The sequence below is a fragment of the Capra hircus genome, chromosome 28, assembly GCF_001704415.2.
Source record: "Capra hircus breed San Clemente chromosome 28, ASM170441v1, whole genome shotgun sequence".
Classification (NCBI taxonomy): domain Eukaryota; kingdom Metazoa; phylum Chordata; class Mammalia; order Artiodactyla; family Bovidae; genus Capra; species Capra hircus.
In genome coordinates this window covers 27,322,057-27,337,887 of record NC_030835.1, presented here as the reverse complement: position 1 = coordinate 27,337,887, position 15,831 = coordinate 27,322,057, and the positions used below count along the sequence as shown (strand labels likewise).

At 33.6% G+C, this 15,831-nt stretch overlaps 1 protein-coding gene across 1 annotated transcript in view; it reads right to left on the bottom strand.

Annotated features, from left to right (window-relative positions):
• RTKN2 (rhotekin 2) overlaps positions 1,398 to 15,831 on the bottom strand; it is a 132,561-nt gene continuing 118,127 nt past the window's right edge. Inside the window, exons 10-12 of the mRNA XM_013975552.2 lie at positions 11,338 to 11,503; positions 6,287 to 6,394; positions 1,398 to 5,054 (exon numbers count right to left, since the gene is read on the bottom strand). Of these exons, the coding sequence (XP_013831006.2) occupies positions 4,519 to 5,054; positions 6,287 to 6,394; positions 11,338 to 11,503 (810 nt within the window). The 3' untranslated portion in view covers positions 1,398 to 4,518. The remainder of the gene's footprint in view (positions 5,055 to 6,286; positions 6,395 to 11,337; positions 11,504 to 15,831) is intronic.

The following is a 15,831-nucleotide window of genomic DNA, read 5'->3' as shown; positions in this document are numbered from 1 at the left end:
GAAGGTTTGGACTTTAACTCTGCTAGCACTGGCAGCACATTTTTAAAGAATCTTTTAAAATTAATTGGAAATATCTGGATTGAAGACTTGACAGAGTACAGACACATATGTATGTGTGTAGATATAGATATATATATTTCTATTTCTACATGTAATAAATATAAAATACATGTTTTAATACTTAAGATTAATAGATGGATAACAATACTTTTTCTCCCCTGTAAAATTAAAATCACTCCAACTAATCAAGCTGAAAACATGTTTCTAAACTGGCTAAATGCAACATAAATACATCCATTCACAAAACCAAATTTTGTTTTCTTTTGAGTAAACAAAAATAAAATGTATCCTGATACAACACTCAGGAAAGTATCCATTTTCAACAAAATTATCTATTTGGATATCTTGAAACATGTTTATGACAAAGCATAATTATGTATATATATCTTTTCAGTATTTCTCTCCTTTAGTAGTTAACATTAAGAGATTACCACATCTCTCAAAGCAAATTGCTGCCATTTAAAACACAAGTTTAGCAAGATATGAGATGATTTTGCCTATCAAACACACCAAGATTGGTATTTTACCTATTTTGAGATAAATAAAAATGTTGGTTAATATTTCTTTAATAGTTAAAGTTATGTTATTTGAACATTAAGGTACTTTGTTCATTTGAGTACATTTCTTAGCACCAGCTGCTGGGTATGTCTTTTCTGTTTACCCTGATTTCACAACACTGTTTACTTCTATCAGTTTAGCCTAGAGGACATACCTAAAGGAAAAAATCTAGAAAATGTTTTCATGAATCAGTCTTTTAAAGTATAGAAGTTTTAATCACATGACCTTGATTTATCAATTTCTAATAGTTAAATATACATATGTGCACAATTAATACTTTTTAATCCAGAATCCTGACCTACATTAAAAAGGTAAAAATTATAAACAATGCCATTTATACAAATATTCCACAGAAAATAACATTCTACAATATTGTCAAATGAAATCTTATTTTTAAAAATTCAAAGGTAACACATTTCTATTATTAACCAAGAATAAGCACGATACAGAATAGACCATTTTCATTATAACTATTGCTAGCAACAATGCAGTTACACATAAATGTGTAAGCATTTAAAAAGAGGAGTGTCTTTGAAATGTAAATGCAAAAAGTCAACTCTACTTACATTATAAGTTTAATGAAGTGAAGTTTAATAAGTTTAATAAGTGAAGACAACTATGAGAATATAAAAGGTCACGAAAATTTAAATGCTGTGTGATAATTCACTCTTTAAAAAGACAGTGAGTTTTGACAAATTCTAACCACAGGGACAGATATTTTTCCTGCCAAACCACTTCTCTCATTCATGGTGCAGCATTTTATCTCTATCTAGTATGGCTGTTCCTTGCTCATGGTAACACAGGTGACTGCATTCAAATGGCACTTACCATAAATTGCACCAAACTGCCCTATAATTTCATTTGGACTGAATTAATTAACTTCTCAGTAGGTGGCTGAGGTACTGAACATAAGCCTAAAGAAATATTTGACTGCTTAACCTACCTTCCATGAATTGTCTCTAAATCAAGGCAGCTTCCATTTTAATAAACAGTACCAGGTAAAATATATTTAGTAGGACCTAAAGGGTAAAGATAAGGCATTTATAATGAATGGATTTAGTTTTCCACAAGCATGCATGTCCATTTAAAAGAAGTCAGGGGGCACGGCAGACAGTTAGGATTTAACAAAACTAATCAAGAGTTGGCATGGCTGATATTTTGAAAGACTGTTTACCTTAGGAGGTATGCATTTATATTAACAAAATGCCTTCTTTGTCCTTGCAAGATTTTTAATAAAAAGTTCACTACTTTGTAGCAGTTAAAATACTACTTTAATGCTGTTTTAAGTAATTTATATCTCAGGACTTGAAATGTAAATGTAATTTTAAAAGATATTATCAGATCATCTGTATTATAATATCATAAAATACCTATTCTATTTATGATTCTCCAATTATAACATTATTAAAATCTGACAGGTAACTCTTTGTTTCAAATTTACAGTCTTCATATATCAAGAAGCAAATTAAAAGGACAAACAAGGAATGTGAAAAGTCAGCTCATAAAAAGCTGAAATGTTTTTTATTATGTGGCATATTTTTCTCTGTCATAAACTTCCGGTTTAGGAAAATGAGAAAACAAATAGTTCTTTTGACAAACTCCTTGGAAAAGTGTTTAACTCAGTATTTTTAGATTTTTTTTTTTAACTGTGGAAGAAAGAAAAGGAGGGAGGAAGGGAGGGAGGACAGGAGCCCCAACTTTGTATTATACCTTTTGCTGGGAATGGAGAGTGGGAAGAACTAACACTTAATGAGTAGCAGCTCAGAAGTACAGCTTAAGACTTCAGCCCGATTTTAAAGGCTTTGTAACACATAGTAAGATGGGACCCCAGAAACAGTCTGAATAATTCTGGGGGAGATGGCCCTTGGTCAGGCTTCATCTAAATGGTTCTAGGAAGAAAGGCTTCACCTTATTTCAAAGTGCCCACTGAGGGCACAACTGCTAGGTAATTTCTCTAAGAACATATTCTGGTTCCTGTACCATTTGAATCCTTCTTGATAATAATATGCATAAGGAGAAACAACAAGAATATAATTTGGAAGTTTTAACACTGGTTTATTCTGAGGAAGGCTTTAACTGGAAAAAAAAAAAAAGAATGCATAGATGTCAGCTTCAGAAACAATTTTTCCTACACATCATCTAGCTTAGTAATTTAGTGGCAACAAGAGTCATAAATGCTATCAAAAACAGCAGTGAGGTTTAAAAATAAAAATTCAAACAATAATATCCTTCACATTTTTAATATGTCATTTACTGAATTGGCAATCACAACTGAGATTTATGAGAGCTTTCTAGTTATAAAAAACAAATTAATCGTACCTTTATAGATTTTCATTGTCTCTAAATTTTATCAGGCAAGCATATAGGATTTCCTTCTCATCAAATGCTATGTCTGTCCTGGTGTCTCCAGTCACATGAGACCTTTTATATCATTACTCCCTTGAGTCCCAATTCTTACTAGGAGTCCTGGGCAAACACAAAAGTAACCTGGCAGTTACATCATTCTACATAAATGAAAAAAGACTCTGCTATCTAAAAATAATGAAAGGATCCATTTAAATTAATGTTATTTTTTGTGAAGTATTCATTTTACTTTGTAATAATGTAATTCTGATTCAAATAGAGTTCTTATGAGCTTTAAAAAATCTCTAGAGATTATATACAGGGCAGTAATTTAATTCTTATATTTTCATTTCTTACAATGATATTTGAGATTTTTAGTGCTGCTGCTGACAGCTTATGGAAACTGTTTTATTTGGAAATTCTGATTTTTAAAACAGTCCAGCTCTTATTTATAAGAAGCATAATTATTAAGAAAAAGGGTTGTTTTTTTTTTGTTCCTTTAAGGTATTCATTCTTTTGCTATTTATTCCTCACTTGATTTCACAATTCTGTTTGTGTCACTATGATTAGTTGCTATGGAAATTACCTCCTATGGAAATGATTCCAATGTCATTATTGTAATAATATGACTTTAATGACAAATATCAATAGCAGACATGAACCCCTACTAGAAAAAGGAAATCTAAATAATATTTTTAGAAGGATTAATTCTGAAATTATCATGGTCAAATTTTCTGATATTTTTAATAGGTCATCTGCTTTTTAAATAAGTATTAAATGAATTTTAAGGTGTTAACAGCTACTCATTTCCCCAAATGCCAATGTCACAATGGAAATTAATACCACACATAGAAAAGTGGAAGTAAAGAACATTTCATCTACTTGTTACCTAAACTTAAAAATATTTTGCTTTACATATGAAAGGTAATGTCAACAGGATTTCAGGGATCATCAAGGAAACAACGTTGAATAACATATTACATATTCTCTTTAAAGATGAAGAATTTAATATTCCAAAATTTATCCCAGGAATTTGAAAGGTCAACTAGTGAGTAAAACAATAGATGAGAGCCAGTGGACTATTAGATGAGAATTCCAGAATGCTAAGAAGAAATCTTCTTGGGTGGATTCTATAATTTGTGGTTTGAATAAAACTTTTGAAACATTCCATTAGTATTAAAATTCTCACAATGAGAATATGGCTCTTATTTAACACAGTTTAAATTACTAGACAATCTCTCCCCAAAGAAATTTTAATGCTTTTTTCTGCCTAGTGCTTGCTCACCGACTAGTAGTAATTTAGGAATAAATTAACCCTTCCAACAATTGAGATATTGTCTAGAAACTGCCTCTTATCCTCTGCTAGAGAAATAACTTCAATTCTGAAAATCATAAAAGAGAAATCCATTTCTTCATTATAAAATATTTTTATACCTATTATTGATATAAATCACTATCATATTTACCTACATAATTACATATTACTATATCCACAGTGCTTCTGAATTAAGCTTCACAGTTATAGATTTTTTTAATGTTTTATACATTAAGGGTTTTCTATACTTGTGTCCACCACCATGATCTAGGGTCCAAAATGTCTTTGATACATTTCTGCCTTGGAGCTGGTATTGGCTTGGCTTCAATATTAGTTTTAGTGTCTGTGTGTTCACCATCAGTTAAACTACTTTTCCTGGCAGGAAGAAGTTTTCGAGGAGCAGCCACTGGTTTCTGTAAGTGATGCATCGGGGTTGACAGTTTGGTATCCAAAGGCGAGGTCTGAGATACACTTGTTTTTTCCCAGTTGCCCTGAACCAATTGATTTTTGTTGCTCTGTGTTTTTAAGTTGAATGGAGCTTTATCAGAAGGAGGAAGGGGAGCTCGTCTCTTTTTCCCTTTCTCTTCATGTAACTGCTTGCTTGCAGGAGATAATACCTTTTTCTTGATGAGAACTTGGTGATTACCATCAAAGAGCGTGGCCCAAGAAGGAGATGAGGCTTCTTCATGCTGGCCAATTAGGAACTCTCCATTTGTCTCTTCAATTTTTTTTTGTATTATACCAGTTAAACTCTCAAGTTTCATAGGTGAATCAATGCCTGTAATAATTATTAGAAAAAATACATGGAACAAATTCTGAAGCAGTATACCCTTTACCCAAGTAAGTTATTACATTCTGCTATCTATATAATAGTTATCCAAACCAGACCAGGATAAGCGGGTTTTTTTTTAATATGTTTACTTGTAAAAATAACCATAATAATGGAATCAAAAAATAAGATCATGTACTGCACACATGCACACATACACACACATGCATAAAGTATATTCCTAAATATATGTGGAAAATCCAGTTTTCAAAGGAGTTGAGCTTCATCAGAATTTTTTTGAATTCTGCAGATTAAGTGTTCATTAAATAACTTTTGTTGGGTTTAAAATCTATTCTGACTTATAGGTAAGAGTGGATTCCCTTTTATAAACCCCTAATAGGTAAACTGGGAAAATGTAACTGGATTAGTATTCCTTCCTGTAGACCAGCAAAGTCTTTGTAATAGGAAAAAAATCCAAAACAAAACCCCCATGGAAACAGAGTGAAGCCTTAATACCACTTTGGTGATTTTCCTTGGGAAAAATGGGAGGCATTTATGTCAATTACATGATATTTTCAAATGTGTAAGCTCAAATATTTTATTTTAAATCTAACATTTAAAGGTATATGTAAGTGCAGGAACACTGGTGGTAAAATATGCTAGAATTTAGCATTGATTTGTGCTTGTTCACAACACTGCTCACTGAGGCAATCACACAAAGATAAATAAATATACTTCAAAGTGTGGGGAAAATGGAATATTTATGAGACTAGAAATCTAAAATTTTCCAAAGTGTTAAACTTAACCATTTTTTTTTGCCTGAAAGGAAAACTTTCATTTATTAATATTCATTTATCAACACTACTTTAAAACAAATTTAATAAAATATGGAAAAAATTACTGAACATAATTACATTTTAAAATGTCAAGGTTTATATCTTCAGAATTTTCATCAGCTACTCAGCTAATATTTATTTTCAGTGTACCCTTATTCATTTTGAAGTCTTAACATTTCTGTTTGATCTTAAGCATTCAAACTATGAAAAATGTGTATTCATTAATTTTGTATTAATTCATCTTTTAAACATGAGTTTCTTAGTCTGTAATCATAGTCTTTTTTCATTCATTTTTGACTGTGGCTTGAAAATTTTAGCATTTTAATGTCAATAGAATAAGCTGCTTGTGTAAGGACAATGTCGTTTTTGTTACCCTGAAGCTTAGAAAAGACAAACCCCACTTACTCATATCACGATAGACTGAGGTTGCCTCTTTTGTCAAGAACAAAGGTGGTTTCCGTGGTGACATAATCTCAATTTTCATAAGTTCTTCACAGCAATGCTTCCATTGGCCTAAGAAAGAAAAAGGTAGGCCAGTTTAAAACAAATTTGAAATATATATTTAATTTTTAACAGATTATCAACATGTTTTTTGCTTTGAAAAAATTAGTGAATTCATGAAGTATTATCTTAAAGAAGTTATAAAAACCTAGTACTACCCATTATTTCTAAGTCTAGGCACAAATGTACTCTATTTTAAATATAAATCTCTATGAACAGATATTAAGCTAAGCTCTGTAGGCTACTAAATACTACATTACTTCTCTAAACAGTCAATAACTAAAATGCTTACGGTAAAAATTTGTGTAAGTTCTCTTAAATATTATATAAAAACATTCAGTATTTAAAGCAGCTGAAAAGTAAAGATTAACTGAAATATAGTTATCTGGAAGGAAGCAAAAAAAAATATAAGTAGTATTTCTCAGAAAATGATTTTATTTTTTTAAATATTACTGGACATTTTGTTTTTCAGTTTTGAGCTGTCATGATTAAGTTGCTATGAACATTGACATACAGATTTTTTTAATATATTTATTTAATTAGAGGTTAATTACTTTATAATATTGTATTGGTTTTGCCATACATCAACATGAATCTGCCAGAAAATGATTTTAATTTTGAAAATTTTAATTAACGAATAAGAATTGCTTACAAAAAAATTATTTTAAGATGATAGTCATGCCCTCCTAAAAATCAGGAAAACTAGAAAAATGGTGTATTTTCATTTTATTTTGGGTACATAAAAACCTGTTACTATAAAGACAGATCATTCAAAATTCTAACTGGATACGATGGACTTGAGTTTGAGTAGGCTCCGGGAGTTGGTGATGGACAGGGAAGCCTGGCATGCTGCACTCCATGGGGTTGCAAAGAGTTGGACACGACTGAACTGAACTGAATTTATTTTAGGAAGGACACTTAAATAAAGCCATTAGGCATTCAAAATGATACTCAGTAATAAAAATACTCGAATTAAGTTGTTTTAATTATTTAAATTGAAAAGTGTGGACCGTATTAATTTTTCTTGTAATTATGTTTTACTATGTTCATCTCAAAATAAAATTCTCAGATTTATTTCTCCTGAGTGGATATTAAAAAATATTTAGCCTTTCCATCTTTATTGTGGACTTGCATGCTGGGTTTTACCATTCTTACATGCTATCTTACATTAGCAGAAAAGTAAATGTAATATACACATGCCTTTTTCTACTGATTTATGATCAGTATTTCTTTTTATTATATTCTCAACCTCTACATTCAACATTCAACTTATTTCCCATGGCTTAAAAATTAAAGATACTTCATGTTTACTCAAATTATCTATTTTTGTTATTTTAGGTCTAATTTATATCATATTAATATGGTAATATATACATAAATTTTAGATCCATCACTTTAAATAGTTAAGAAATATTTTTTAAAATCCCTTTCAGTATGTTTTATTACAATGCTAAGTATAGAATATGGTAAAAAAAATTTCAAAATATCTCATATAGCAATAGATAAAGGGAATAAAATCTTGAGTTTAAGCCTTGAAAGGTTGCTCTGTAGAATTTAAATCTAGTAGGATCTGAGATTTGATAAATTATTCCTCCTTTTACTTCCTTTTTTAGATATAGAAGCGCCAGCCTTTTCTTTTGGGAGGCAGGAAAAAAATGGCCTTATCTAATGGAAAAGTAATGAAACACTTTAAACCAGCAAACAATTCTCTGTCAAATCTTAGACAAGTAATATAGTACAGCATTGTTTCAATATTGATAGTTGAAAGCTTTTCATTGTTAAACTGATAGCAGAATACTAACTATGTTGAAAACTGCAATATAGAGCCACATTATCCCATGTGTTACACAAGTCAGAGATATAAATGTGCCATGTTCACTCATCAAGACATTACAACTAAACACTTTACCAGTAAATAAATTAGCAAGCATAGGTATATGTAATATGAACATGCTAACAATAAAGGCCCAGTATGAGATATTAACTGGGTACATTCTGCTCACATAAAACCTGTATATTGAAGATGTTTCTTACCACATATACTATTATAATGCTCCCATTCAAAATAATCTATTATGTTAAGATGCTTATTTAACTTAGTATATATTATTAAATATTTGAAAAAAATCTTTCACTATTCCAAGCAGTAACCTATTTGATCGTCTAGAACAGGTGTCATTCCTCTTTTACATGTTAGCTCTCAGATATTAAAAATTAGCTATTACCTCCTCCCTGCCTCCCAACCTCCTTCTCAAGCTGTCCTTCCACAGGCTAAACACACCTAGCTCCATCAGTGTTTTCTCATCATTTCCAGTTTTCTCACCCTCATGACTTTCTACTCTCAAGCTAAGTCAAGTAATTGAAATATGTTCTAAGTATTAAATTACTCTTACTTTATTCTGCCCTAGATATCTATCCTCTATTTCGTTGCATACATCACATTTCACTGAAGATTACAAGAGGCTACACTTATTACTAGGAGAGTAAAAATTCTAAAGTACAAGTCACTCTTTGGGATAATATGTGCAATTCCATTTTTGCTTCAGATCTTCATCTCTTACACAATGAATTCTAAACAGCAAATGTAATACTATTTATACTTTAAAAATTAGACTGGCAGATTTTATCTCCAAAGCATTAAATACTAAAGAAGTAGCCAGACCTGAGAACCTAGTTGTCATCACTTTATTACTTTGACAGCACAAAAAAGTCATGAGTTTCTTTAAGTTAATTTTTATTGGAGTATTGTTGCTTTACAATGTTTAGTTTCTACTGTACAGCAAAGTGAATCAGCTATATGTATACGTATACTCCCTCTTTTTTGATTTCCTTCCCATTTAGGAAGGAACCATAGAGCAACTGAGTAGAATTCCTTGTGCTATACAAGAGGTTCTCATTAGTTACCTATTTTATACATAGTATCAACAGTGTCGATTCCAATCTTCCGATTCATTTCTCCTCAAATGTCATGAGATTCTTACCCCACCAACTCTCTCTTTTAGCATAATAAATTATTTTACATAATTTGAGGAATGAAAACATGAAATCATCTAACAGTAGTTGATATCTAGACTGTATTATTCTCACATTTTTACTCCTCTTTCCTGTTTTTGTCTACACAAAAATTTTAAAATGCCAGTGTGTGTGTGTGTGTGCATCCTAAGTTGCTTCAGCCATGTCTGACTCTTTCCGACCCCATGGGCTGTAGCCTACAAGAATACTGGAGTGGGTAGCCACGTCCTCCTCCAGGGGATCATCCCAATCCAGGGATCAAACCTGTGTCTCCTGCAGCACCTGCACTGAAGGCAGATTCTCTAATGCTGAGCCACTGGGGAAGCCCTTAAAATGCCAGAATCATTTCTAAAAGTAACACAGTCTCTACAAGACAGACTCTAAACCAAGAGCAGTTAGGAAAGTAGTGAAAATTTTAGCTGTAATCAGCAAATGAGAGGAAGCTGTTGTCTTTTAAGTTACATACCTAAGATCAGCTGAAATTTTAAAATAAAGAAATGCAGTACATGCAGGTAAACGTGTAACAAATATTTAAACATCTACTAGTGTTAGTTGCTCAGTCGTGTCCAACTCTTTGCAACCCCATGGACTGTAGTCCACCCAGCTCCTCTGTCTATGGAATTCTCCAGGCAAGAATATTGGAGTGAGTTGCCATTCCCTTCTCCAGGGGCTTTTCCCAACCCAGGGATCAAACCCAGGTTTCCTGTATAGGCAGATTCTTTACCATCTGAGCCATCAGGGAAGACCCATTTAAACATCTACTGAGTGCCAACGGACAATACTTAAGGAAAACAAGTTCTGAAAAATCCAAGAAAGCCCTGGAAGGAGTCCTCTGGTTCCCTGCAATAAACCTGAAACCTATTCAGGCTTCAATTTTCTCATCTTAAAAACAGAGAGAAATAATTTCTACTTCACTGGGTTGTTATGAAAAATAAATAAAGCCATATGGTATTCGGAAGCTAATCAATAAATTTATTTCCCTTTTCTGCCCCCTCCCCAACCATCACTGAAATAACTGGCCAAGCCATGGATCAGAGAATGCTTATAAAAATTAAACTGAGGACTGCAGATATTAACTATTTTAGAGAGTTCTCAGTAACAGCTCCTAAATGCCTAGGATTAGGATCTAATCCTAGTTCCTAATATAACTCTAGGATTATCTCAAAGAGCTGTAGAAATAACTTCCTATTGTTTAAAAATGGTTTTACTTTGCAATTCTATAGAAAAGTATCATAAAGACATAAAATACTGGTTGAATCTAACAGTAGGCTTAGTTTGCTTAGAAATAGTCATTATCAATAGTCTACATTTTCAATACACAGTTTCAATATTTCTGTTGATAAAATTCCTCCTTAAATTGAGAATATTAGAACCTCATATATTTTACATACTATAACTCTGTTACATTACTATCACAGTTTTTATAATCCATGTCATTGAATTGTATTATTGAAACTGAAAAACGGTATGTGCTGTTTTAAAAAAAAATCTCTTTGGATGATGTCCAAAATGATAAAATGAATCGGGAGTTAACAGAAGTCTACATAAAAACGAATCTCTTTTTGAACATTTCACTATTTTATGATCATCACTATCCTAGAGAAGTTTTTTTTACTCATATAGCTTATTATCCTTTTGATCGGAGAGACTGCCTTAAGCCATTCAACCTAGTATTTTGAGAAAATGTGGTTTACTTGTTTTAGGGACCAGAACTTAAAAGTAACAGGCAATGATACTAGAAATTCACAGGTATTATCAGTCATGCACTGGGAAAAAATTGACAGAAAAGAGCATCAATGCATTGATGATATACTACCATTTTATTCAAGAGCATACAAATTCTTAATACAAACTATACAACTGTAATTTTAGTATTTAGTTTGCTATGTACATCCTTTCATGCTACATGAATATACTACTAGAGAATCGAAATGTCAGCTTACTAAGATCAAAGAAATGCTGCCAGAAGGCTTCCATCCACTTCTGAAGATCTTCTCTATTGTCAGCTGAAAATATATGAATTACAGCCTGTCCAGCAACAGGGTTGATGACAGAGAAATTATGAATTCTTTTCGTTTTATCCTTATCCACTGCTCGAATTCTGGTTTCCTAAAAATTAAGACAAAATTGGTGTTTAACAAGAGACTATTTCTGTAATGATCAAATAAATGTGTTATTGCATAGCTACCATGTTTATACCAGATGCAATTACAATCTTATTGCTGATCAGTTGAAATTTAAAACATGTAATTTTGAGAATTTTCAATATACAAGCTCAAATCAAGAAAGTTTTTAAAAAATACATTAAAAATACTGAGTAATGTTTCAAAGTATACTACATGTAGCCCTAATGTTAAATTACATGAGATTAAAACATAACCTCTGTTGATCTCTCAGTTTAAGTAGGAGTTTGCTGTCTTTTATATAAATCTTAAAATTTGTAATAAAACAAGTAAGCATGTTATAACTGTAATGAGTTATGTTAACCATATTTCCAACAGTAATAAAATAATCAGTAAAGTATGTTTCTTATTCTAATATTCACTCATAAAATACAGTGTTATCAGTTAAAGCAGTAAAATCATAATGTAACATTTACATAATGTAGTAAATAGTAAAGTTAGGCTTTCATTATTAACATTTATTTCATACATAACATTTACCAAGCTCACAGCTAAAGATCCATAAAGTAATATAAATTTGAAAATGGTACAAAAATATTTTTTAAAATGATGAATGCACCACTTTATAACAAAGGCAACAGCTTCATACATGCTGATAGTCTAAACCTTTTCTTTAAATTTTTTTCAGTGTTTATTTTTGGCTGTGTTGGGTCTTTGTACTGGACGTGGGCTTTTCTCTAGCTGCAGCAAGCAGGGCGGGGGGACTGGGGTGTTAACTCTTCATTGTGGTGCACGGGCTTCTCACTGAGGTGGCTTCTCACATTGAGGAGCACAGGCTGTAGGCAAGCAGCCTTCAGGAGTTGCAGCTCAAGAGCTTTAGAGCACGGGCTCAGTTGTTCCAGGGCATGTGGATTCTTCCCAGATCAGGGATCGAATCCACGCTCCTGCATTGGTAGGAAGATTCTTATTCACTGTGCCAGCAGGGAAGTCCCAATCTAGGAAAAAGGGAAGTAATTTTTTTCTGAGTGGCAGTAGTATGACACTACGTGATCTGCCTTGTGTTTATGGGTAGAAGAGACTATTCCCAAGTCACATATATGCATTGATTCGTCTCGTGATAAGCTAGCAACTACAACTAGTTTCCAAGGAACTATGGAAAAAAGTCTGAAATAGACCTATAGAGCAAAGATAGTGATCTGGCTGCCTGGATAATGACTGACACTTACATTTTTCTAGTGCAATGCTGTTCACTAGAAATATGTTGTGTGCCCCATAAGTAACTTAAGATTTTCCAGTAACGAAATTTAAAAAAGGTAAAATGCAACTAGTGAAAAAAATTATGTAATAATATATTATTTTAAAATATTTTTATAACCCAGATATTGAAAATATTTTAACATGTAATTGACTAAAAATGTTGAGATATTTTACATTGTTTTCTTCACTAAAGTCTCAAAAAATTCCAGTCTGTATTTTACAGTTACAATATATCTCAACTTGGACTGCCCACATCTTAAGCACCTAACAGACACAAATGGCTAGCGGCAACTGTACTGAGTAGAGCAGTTCTAGAGCTGGATGCTTAAGCCTACTGTAATGAATGCAGAATACTTGGCTGGCAGTTACAAAGGCTGATTCAGAGTGGGAAAAAATTATTCACTTTATACTGAATATAGAATGAAGAGAATCTGTGTGTAGAGTCACACACCAAAACCGATGTATACATTTAACGATGTCCTATGTGGACATTCGAGAAGTAGCAAAGAGTTTGGAAGAAAAGCTATCCATTCACTGACAAACAGATAAATATGAGCAGGTGAACACCATACAGATGACATAAATTCTTTTCTGAAGGAACTCCTAAGTATTACTCAGCCATTAAAAAGAATTCATTTGAATCAGTTCTAATGAGATGGATGAAACTGGAGCCGATTATACAGAGTGAAGTAAGCCAGAAAGAAAAACACCAATACAGTATACTAACACATATATATGGAATTTAGGAAGATGGCAATGACGACCCTGTATGCTAGACAGGAAAAAAGACACAGATGTGTATAACAGACTTTTGGACTCAGAGGGAGAGGGAGAGGGTGGGATGATTTGGGAGAATGGCATTCTAACATGTATACTATCATGTAAGAATTGAATCACCAGTCTATGTCTGACGCAGGATACAGCATGCTTGGGGCTGGTGCATGGGGATGACCCAGAGAGATGTTATGGGGAGGGAGGTGGGAGGGGGGTTCATGTTTGGGAACGCATGTAAGAATTAAAGATTTTAAAATTTAAAAAATAAAAAACTAAAATAATAATAATAAAAAAATAAATCATTTGGTCATATTAAAAAAATAATAAAATAAAATAAAATAAAAATAAAAATCACAAGAAAAAATGTATGCCATAGAAAGTAGTTCAGTTCAGTCGCTCAGTCATGTCTGACTCTTTGCAACCCTGTGGAATGCAGCACACCAGGCTTCCCTGTCTATCACCAACTCCCGGAGCTTACTCAAACTTATGCCCATTGAGTCAGTGATGCCATCCAACCAATTATCCTCCACTGTCCCCTTCTCTTCCTGCCTTCAATCTTTCCAGTATCAGGGTCTTTTCCAATGAGTCACATCTTCGCATCAGGTGGTCAAAGTATTGTAGTTTCAGCTTCAGCATCAGTCCTTCCAATGAATATTCAGGACTGATTTCCTTTAGGATTGACTGATTGGATCTCCTTGTAGCCCATGGGACTCTCAAGAGTCTTTTCCAACACCACAGTTCAAAAGCATCAATTCTTTGGTGCTGAGCTTTCCTTAGAGTCCAACTTTCACATCCACGGAAAAACCATAGCTTTGACTAGATGGGCCTTTGTTGACAAAGTAATGTCTCTGCTTTTTAATATGCTGTCTAGTTTGGTCATAGCTTTTCTTCCAAGGAGTAAGCATCTTTTAATTTCATGGCTGCAGTCACCATTTGCAGTGATTTTGGAGTCCAAGAAAATAAAGTCTCTCACTGTTTCCATTGTTTCCCCATCTATTCACCATGAAGTGATGGGACCAGGTGTCATGATCCCAGTTTTCTGAATGTTGAGCTTTAAGCCAACTTTTTCACAATTCTCTTTCACTTTCAGCAAGAGGCTTTTTAGCTCCTCTTCACTTTCTGCCATAAGGGTGGTGTCATCTGCATATCTGAGGTTATTGATATTTCTCCCGGTAATCTTGATTCCAGCTTGTGCTTCATCCAGCCCAGTGTTTCTCATGATGTACTCTGCATAGAAGTTAAATAAGCAGGGTGACAATATACAGCCTTGACGTACTCCTTTCCCAATTTGGAACCAGTCTGCTATTCCATGTCCAGTTCTAACTGCTGCTTCCTGACCTGCATATAGGTTTCTCAAGAGGCAGGTCAGGTGGTCTGGTAGTCCCATCTCTTGAAGAATTTTTCACAGTTGTTGTGATCCACTCAGTCAAAGGCTTTGGCATAGTCAATAAAGCAGAAATAGATGTTTTTCTGGAACTCCCTCATTTTTTCGATGATCCAGCGGATGTTGGCAATTTATCTCTGGTTCCTCTTCCTTTTCTAAATCCAGCTTGGACATCTGGAATTTCACGGTTCATGTACTGTTGAAGTCTGGCTTGGAGAATTTTGAGCATTACTTTGCTAGTGTGAGATGAGTGCAATTGTGCAGCAGTTTGAACATTCTTTGGCATTGCTTTTCTTTGAGACTGGAATGAAAAATGACCTAGAATTTTGAGCATTACTTTGCTAGTGTGTGAGAGGAGTGCAACTGTGCAGTAGTTTGAACATTCTTTGGCATTGCCTTTCTTTGGGATTGGAATGAAAACTGACCTGAAAAATGGTGAGTACAAGGACGTGTGCTCATTTTCTCCTGTGAGAACTCCAAAACTACAACTCCTTGCTGAACAACTGTTGACTGGAGAATGTTGGATTCCACCAGAAAAGATACCCCATGTCCAAGGGCAAAGGAGAAGCCCCAGAAAGACGAAAGGAGGGGCGAAATTGCATTTATAATCAAACCCCTTATCCACCAGAGATGCTCAGAGGGCTCAAACAAACCTTGTAAGCACCAGGACCCATAGACCCCACAGAGACTGAGCCAGAGCTGTGTTTTGAGTGTCTCTTGCAAAGTGCCTGCTGCAGGGGCAGGGGCTCTGGGTGCAGCAGACCTGCGTATGGCATAAGCCCTTTTGGAGGAGGTCACCATTAACCCCACCATAGAGCCACCAGAACTTAACACAGGACTGGGGAAACAGACTCTTGGAGGGCAGAAACAGAACCTTGTATGCCTCTGGACCAGGAGAA